At 38.8% G+C, this 8,426-nt stretch overlaps 2 protein-coding genes across 2 annotated transcripts in view; one reads left to right on the top strand and one right to left on the bottom strand.

The window, feature by feature from the left end:
- rgs9a (regulator of G protein signaling 9a) overlaps positions 1–4,752 on the bottom strand; it is a 30,971-nt gene extending 26,219 nt beyond the window's left edge. The window contains exons 1-2 of the mRNA XM_031871146.1: positions 4,572–4,752; positions 1,104–1,200 (exon numbers count right to left, since the gene is read on the bottom strand). Coding sequence (XP_031727006.1) covers positions 1,104–1,200; positions 4,572–4,640 — 166 coding nt within the window. The 5' untranslated portion in view covers positions 4,641–4,752. The remainder of the gene's footprint in view (positions 1–1,103; positions 1,201–4,571) is intronic.
- Positions 4,753–6,443: 1,691 nt separating this feature from the next.
- Positions 6,444–8,426, top strand: part of gna13b (guanine nucleotide binding protein (G protein), alpha 13b) — a 20,414-nt gene continuing 18,431 nt past the window's right edge. Inside the window, exon 1 of the mRNA XM_031871102.1 lies at positions 6,444–6,790. Coding sequence (XP_031726962.1) covers positions 6,508–6,790 — 283 coding nt within the window. The 5' untranslated portion in view covers positions 6,444–6,507. The remainder of the gene's footprint in view (positions 6,791–8,426) is intronic.

Here is an 8,426-nt window from a genome sequence, read left to right as displayed (position 1 = left end):
TCCCGTGTATGCATGCTGACCTTTCCCTCGCTGCGCTTATAGATTGGATTAAAAAGCCACTTTGGCCCCAAAGCACAGTCCAGTGCTCATCCAATTGTGGACTGCCTTATTTAGCCTGTTAGCAGCTTAGACAGCAGGCAGCCTGCCAGTGTCTTCATGCAGTCTTTAAATGATGCAATGACAAAGTGTTGTGAATCTATTGGAGTTTTGCTCAACCATCTTTAGCCTTCGTTCTAGGAACTGATAGAGTGAAGGGTCAGTAAATAAGGTCATTGAAGTTACAAATAACAAATCAATCCAATCCAATGGGACCAAAGACGCAATAATGGAAGATTTATCTTTTTTTTTCTCTTCATTATTTGTTCTTTTTCATTCTTGTGGCATTTCAAATCAGGTGGATTCACAAGTAAACAGCAAATACGGTTTGATGAACAAATTATCATAGTCAATAGGTATGGAATAAAAGTATGCTGTCATTAAAATATGTATCAAAATATTGATATTAAAAACAAAACAACACAGATATATTTGAAAGAGGAATTCATCTATTTTGTGCCTAACCTTCTAAACCCTAAACCCCTCATCCCTGGTCAGTTGCTCTTCCTCAGGTTTCTTCCATTTTTTCCCCTCTTGAACTTTTTCTTTTGGTTACATTTTTCTGATCTGCTGCAAGGGTTGAAGACAGAGTGTGTCGTAAGCTGTAAATATAATAAAGGCCCCTGAGGCAAATTTGTGATATTTGGCTACAGTATATCAATAGAATTGACTTGACTAGATGGTTTGCTGGTGTCTGCCAATCTGCTGTTTCATTTTAGGAGCTGCAACACCCAAGCTATACGTTAAAGCTATATGCTAAAGGAGGCTACAAAAACTCTACTCTGCATCACCATCATTAGCTATTAGATACATTGTTAATATAAAAGGATTTAAGAGCAGCTTTTCAGATGCTGATTTGGCTGTAGCACCCTATGAAGCCGTTAGTATGCAGATTGTAAAAACACTGTCATATGCTGTCATTACTTGGGACAAATATTATGTAATAAATATTTTTAGAGTCTTAGCAACTTTCTCAGGCTTTGTGAATGTGTGTGTCTCAGTCTCACCAGTGATGACATGTGGGATGGTATTGACGTTGAGTTTTTGCTCCGAGCCCTTGACCCCACTGTTGGGATCCTGCATGTCCACCACAATGGCCTCCAGCTGAAAGCAGAAGGACAACAAAGATGTCCATGGGCCATTCAGGAAGAGATTGGTATGAGCCACCAGATAAACACTATGAATTCATGTGTTCCGTCAGCTCCTTTCTTGAACCAATACATCAGTTCACAGATGAGCTTCACAGCATCATCAGAGAGGAAAGAGATTTAAATCAGAGAGTGAATCTTTTAAACATAGAAAATTTGTAGATTTTTATCGAATTTAGGTTCTATACTAAGGCCATTTGTCCAGGTAAGATGTATTAGTGCAATCTCAGTTAATCCTCACTGTTATGAGGAAGATTGTAAAAGATCACAGTATTTGTGATTTCCTTTACTTCAATACCATAGTTATTAAGTAAATGCATCTGTTGTGTGAATGAAACAAAGGCATTATGAAATAAATAATCTTATGAATAAATTGTGCAAAATATATAAATTAACTTGAAATGATTTTGTGAAATAATTTAAGAAATCCTTAAAACTCAACACATTATTCTGAAATATAATTTCCACATTACTTTATAGCTCCATAGTTGTGTGTGCAACAGTGCATCATATAGCAGCTATGTTACAGTTAAACCAAAGCCCAGAGATACCCTTTCGCTAGTATTGCAGGGGTGACATATTTTTGTGGACCAACCATTGCCAGAGCCATTGAATTTTATCTCATTCAGAAAATAAACCCTGTAGCAAACACATGTTTATGAGACCTTTTTCCATTTTTATTTTCTTCAGCAAGATCATTTTCACATATGAACTCCACTTTTGCTATATTTAAATGTGATTGCAATCGCCAAAAAGCTAATGTTAGGCTATAAAGGAACTCCAGCACGGTCACATGGTTTCATGTCACCACCACTGAGCTAAAGGAGGACTAGTGTTCTAGTGATGACATGTAGTCATCTCATTTAGACTCTTGTTAAAATCTCTTCCGCCTGTGTTAACCGCTGTAGACCTAATTCCAGACATCAAACCAAAAACACATTCAAGAATCCCATTGACTTTGAGATTATGGCACCGGAAGTGCAAGAATGCTGACTAGTGTCTGAGTTTTAGGACTCATTCCTGCAGCACTGTATAATGTGTCAGTTGGGTATTACTAATCTGAACAACAGCAATGATATGTGGAGTTCCCCAAGGTTCCATTCTTGGTCCACTTCTATTCAACATCTATATGCTCCAGCTAGCTCACATCTTGCAAAATGACAAAATATCCTCCCATAATTTCAGTGGATGACACAGATTTCCATAACAATAAACCAAGATGATTATGGACCAATGCAGTCCCTGAATAAGAGCATTAAACACATCAGTAATAGGACATGTATGTCGGAATTTATCTAATTAAATATGGATGAAACTGAAATTATTATTTTTGACACCAAGAAGGAATGACTCACTATCAGTGCTCTAATGTTTAAGACCTGAAACCATGTCAGAAATAGTGTAGATCTGAATTGAATTGAACCAAATCAGCCTCTTATCAAGTTGAAAATATAGTATGACATAAAGCACTAATGTTTTACAACAAGACTTTTGGTTTATACTTCTTTGTTGAATCTATTCCATTTCGATTCAATATCAATTCAATTTATTTGAATAGGTACCGGCAGCCTCCACAAAGAAACTCGTTGATGTCTTTCTTTTTACATGACTTGATTATTCTAACAGTGTCTTTGGTCTCTGTTAAAACAATCAGTTAACTGCAGTTTATTTATAATGCTGCTACCTGAATCCAGCACTACAAACTAAGGAAGTGGAACACATCATCCCAGGTCTCAGAGCTTTGCAAGAGCTTCCGGCGCATCAAAGAATGGATTTCAAAGTATTGACTTACAAAGCACTGAATGGTTCTGGGCCATGCGTTTCGAGCCATAGAGCTCCTATATTACCTGTGGACAGGTCTGCTCCCCGTCCACAGGGTTAGAACCAGAATGTAGTTCACTTTGAATTGCCTTGGTGTCTGAAATGGGCCATATAAATAACCTTGCCTTCCCTTATGAATGTGTGCCCTCTGGTGATAGTTAGTGTTTGATAAATTGATTCAACAGAAGTTTGTTTTTTAATGTGCACAATGTAAGAATTATCCTGAAATAATGTATTATTAAATCTACATTTCCACACAGGACCCATCTTTAAGCTAGTGAATGAGATTCAGTCACACAATTACTGAAATAAACACAAAATTGCCACACAGTCAGTTCAAAGTCATGCAACTTCCTCCCCTTTAGTTAAAAGTTTGTCAGACACTTGAAGACACTTTCTATTGTACACACTTCCATCCACCACACCTGTACTTGGCTCGCAATGTTGCCAGTGAATGCAAATTGCTAATCAAAGTACTTGCATATGAATGACTGCATGCACCTCATCAGGAGAGCAGGTTTTCCATGAAGTACTACATTGAAAGAGGACTGCTTTCCTAATGTAAAACATTATCATTCCTTCTGTTAAGGTAACTAACATCTGATTAGAGTTAGTGTTATTCTCAGGCACTTAGGTATTTACATACCGAACTTATTTATCTCACTAAAATTCAGAGGGAAATGTTGTAATCGTTAACTACATTTAATTAACACAAATGATCACAAACTATAAGATTTCACACACAAACATATGATCACTTTCTCAAATTCGATGCGGTTCAATCGGTTTAACTATCTGACAGCTAAACTATCAAAAAATATAGGGAATGGACAAGATACTAGCAACACCTTACAATGTAATGCAGTGATGTGTGTTTCAGTATGGAGGCTTTCAGTGATCTTTTCTCTTTTGTTAGTTATGGAGGATGTATTTCAATCATTTCATCTTTTATTTCCAGTGTAATTTGCAGTGTTCTCCATTTGTCTTCCTCCTTTCGTATTGTAATCAAATAAACTTTATGATTTTTTCTGTTATAGATTTGCTCCCGTCCTGTTAGTGAGTTTGAAGTTAACATTAACAACTAAGGAGCATACAAGGTGAGTCAGGTGATAAACTGTACAGTATGTTTCACCTGCAGGGACACCTGGCAGCAGAGCAGCAGAGCTAATTGGCTTTAAAGGGGAATTAAGGATGATCTTTAATAAGCCCCCGCTCTGCTAGTGGCCAGCAAATCATGTGTAATTCTCATTCAAATGTGTTTTGTTGTTTTTTGCTGTGTCTGTGCTACATATTTATGAATGCAATAAAAGCAAACTTCAGTTTAATCCAGAAATGTTAAGTGTAACTCAACTTTAGAATATCTTAAACAAATAAAATATTCGTAATGTTTAAAAGTTGTCTACATTTCTGATTACTATAGGGATAAAATATTACAAATAAAATACCAGCAGCGAGTACTAAATAATACCGATGATGATGATGATGATGATGATGATATCCACCCACCTTTTTGAAGCAGTGCGTGCGAGGCCGGAAATGTTGTACCCGGTTTGGACGGACTGTTCTAATTGTCATATTTGCAGACGGATGAAGACCAAATCAGGTGTTTGAAGAAAATCCTGATGTGAAATACTCCAGTTATAATATATACAGTTGCTGACAGAGAAGTGTGTGCATGTAGTGGACTTCAACACACTCCCCCTGTCTGGGGATTATAGGACAGGATGGGAAGGATGGATTTATCTAATCAGCTGGAGGACGCCTCTGCCCCCAGCAGTTACAGAGAAAAGCCTGTCGGGTGGTTCTTAAATTAACCTCTGCGAAAGACAATCTTCTCGTCTTAGCTTTAACATTCAATTCAGGTGGCTAAGTATGGAAGCTAAAGAGTGCCACAATCACCAACAATTTCTGGGTGGTTTGATTAATCAGAATCAGCTTTATTGGCCATATGTGTAGGCATACATGGAATTTGACTCCGGTTTTCTCATTGCTCTTATCTTACATACACAGAAAATATACAAATAAACAAGAGAAATATAAAAACAAGGACATTACAAACAACAAAGTAGGACAGAGAAACTAAGCATAAACATTTAACTACTATGTACAATATAAATATATATCGAAGAATATATATGAGCATAAAGAACAACAACAATGACCATGGACAATGGATTCGGGATATTAGTGCAGAATGGTGGTAATAGTGCAAATAGGGCAAATGGAGGTGCAGTATGTCTGATTAATAGTTCATATTAAAATACAATTATGTATTGTTATTTTGCACTTAAAGCATACAATATAAAAAGACAATTGAGTAAAAAAGTAAAATGATCATCAAATGTGCAATTTAAAAGAATACTTTATGTTGGAGCCATGATGTAGTTTTATTTTATTTTTGAGGGAAACACAAGGTGAATTTAGACATGCAGTTCTGACATTGAACACAGGGTGGCGCATCGACCTAAAAGTGCATATAGGTAAGTGCTTGGTGATGAGTTTTTGACCGTGTCAAGGCGTTGTCCTATCCTGCCGTGTGGTATCCTGTGGTGTTCTGTTACTAAGCAATTAAGATGCATTGATACAAGTAAGATTGAACAATGCTGATTTAATGATATGGTGTCAATGTGCAACGGAATAAATGGATCAACGGATCGAAAGAGATACAGCGCACTGGACAGTGATTTGTTTGTGGCGTAGAACACGCGTCTGAACAAGTTCTCCCGTTCGCCCCCCAGTGGCTTTAAAATCAAATTAAAAGATCACAGCCATGATTTTAATACACTGATCCGAACTGCACGAGTGTACCTTGGCATTGGAGGTTGAAGAGCTGTGCATGAGGCAAATACGCATAAGCATACGACACACAACACATTTCAATGTCAGGAATACTGATAGAAAGCCCATTCGGCCAGCAGAAGGTGTCCTGAAATATATGTCCAACTGAGTCAGAAGCAATGCTGAGAGAAATGTTGCTACAGCGATCTGTGCGACCCGCCCAAACATTGAAGCATGAGCGCCCCTCGCCCGCTATTTTACACGTTTAATGTGAATATGTGCAGCCATAATTCAATTTAATGGACTGTTGACTGTACTTGTATAGCGCTTTTCTAGTCTTTTCGACCACTCATCATTCACCCATTCATACGCTGATGGTAGGGCTACCACGCCATCAGGACCAACTAACATTCACACACATGCCGTAGGCACAGCTCGGGAGCAATTTTGGGGTTAAGTGTCTTGCCCTTTGATTGAAGGACGACCCTGCTCTCCATTAAGCCACAGTCGCCCACCTAAAGGTTTTAACGTCTAAGCGGTGGTTAAACCACTCTGTTGAGGTTGAGTTAGTGGTTTCCCACGACACGTGAACGCAACAGCGGACTGTGGCGAAGCTCTGGGCTCAGCCTTCCTCGCTGTCTGTATCGATGAAGTTGTTTCAAAGATGGCGGATTTCCTGCCGTCCCGCTCCGTTTTATCTGCATGTTTCCCTAACTGTCTCCTCACAAGCGGCGAAGCAGAACAGTTGCGGAAGTCTAAAGAGATAGATAAGTGTATTCATCGAGATAAGACGTATGTAAAAAGGTTAGTAAAGATCTTATTACTTGGGGCAGGCGAGAGTGGCAAGTCCACTTTCCTCAAGCAGATGCGCATTATCCACGGGCAGGACTTCGATCAGAAGGCCAAAGAAGACTTCAGAGCCACGATTTTTAGTAATGTTATAAAAGGTAAGTGTACACTGAGAAGCCATTGTATTTCACGTGTTGAAGCGGGCTTGTTTTGACCTCTGTGTTGGTCTTGTGTTTAAGAGTGGGGCGAGTAACGACAGTGGGAAGTTGGTAGCCATGCTAGCTGCAGCTGAGCCGACTGGAGGGACACTTCTCGGTGTTTGACAAAGCTAGTGTGGTTAGCTTGTTAAGCCACCAAGAAACGCCCATGTTATTTGTGTTGGTCCGCACGGTGAGACGGTGGCGCGTGTAGTGGGGCTCATTGTTTGTGTTTATTCAGAGCTTCCCACATATCCATTTTCTCCTTAGTTAATGTTCAAGTCACACACAACGTACACAATGGGTTGACATCGTCCGAGTGTTTTCCTCGTGGCTGCTGTTGTCACCGGAACATAGCACTAAATCATTGTGATCATCGTCTCTGGAAGCTTAAATAAGACGCTGTCTGACTGAACTACCTCAGGACTGAACACTGGACCCTTTCTCAAAGTGGACTCATTGACAAATACAACAGAACCATCAATACGTCTGATATGAAATCTGCAGTAAAAGACATGCGTCATTTTACAATAATCTTTCTCAAGATATAACGTTAAAGCTGTAATTGTTTGCAGATTGTTGGGCGTACATTGATGCTGACATTTTAAATATTACTATTTTTTTGAACTCAGTCTGGTTTCTCGAAATGGTATGAAGAGTGTGACATGTTGTGACAGTTATGCTACAGCACAGACAGACAGCTGTCTTCTAAACGTTCTAGAACCACTTCACTAAATGTGTAGCTTTGCTAGAACTCTACAGCAACACTTAACAGTCTGTTGTGTCTTCTGCTAACTGGCTTCATTAATGAGCCAATGATGTTTTGCATTGCTTTGAGCAGTAATGCAAAAGTTCCATTATAGGGCAGTTGACTTTTGTGTTTAACCTGAGTAATTGGGGAGGGAAAGCACATACAGACACTTGTGAACCTAGTTTGTGAATCAGACCACTTAAAGTAGGATGTCCCTGATCAGTTGTCATGTTTCAGATATACATTTGCTCTACTGGAGAAATCTGGTGGTTGTGCAGCCTTTGCAACATTGTTATGACTGGCCTGTTTCTCCCAGTATCGAGCTGAATCTCAGAAATGACTGTTCACTGAGAGTATGTTGTTGTGTTGTCTGTCTTAAGACATTTACACTGAGAGTATGTTGTTGTGTTGTCTGTCTTAAGACATTTACACTGAGAGTATGTTGTTGTGTTGTCTGTCTTAAGACATTTACACTGAGAGTATGTTGTGTTGTCTGTCTTAAGACATTGGCACTGAGAGTATGTTGTGTTGTCTGTCTTAAGACATTGGCACTGAGAGTATGTTGTGTTGTTTGTCTTAAGACATTTACACTGAGAGAATGTTGTTGTGTTGTCTGTCTTAAGACATTTACACTGAGAGTATGTTGTGTTGTTTGTCTTAAGACATTTACACTGAGAGAATGTTGTTGTGTTGTCTGTCTTAAGACATTGGCACTGAGAGTATGTTGTGTTGTTTGTCTTAAGACATTTACACAGAGTATGTTGTTGTTTGTCTTAAGACATTGGCACTGAGAGTATGTTGTTGTGTTGTCTGTCTTAAGACATTTACACTGAGAGTATGTTGTGT

Source organism: Anarrhichthys ocellatus, unplaced genomic scaffold, assembly GCF_004355925.1.
Source record: "Anarrhichthys ocellatus isolate YVR2014 unplaced genomic scaffold, GSC_Weel_1.0 scaffold56, whole genome shotgun sequence".
NCBI lineage: Eukaryota > Metazoa > Chordata > Actinopteri > Perciformes > Anarhichadidae > Anarrhichthys > Anarrhichthys ocellatus.
The sequence above is the reverse complement of the archived record's forward strand: the minus strand, read 5'-3'. Positions and strand labels throughout refer to the sequence as shown.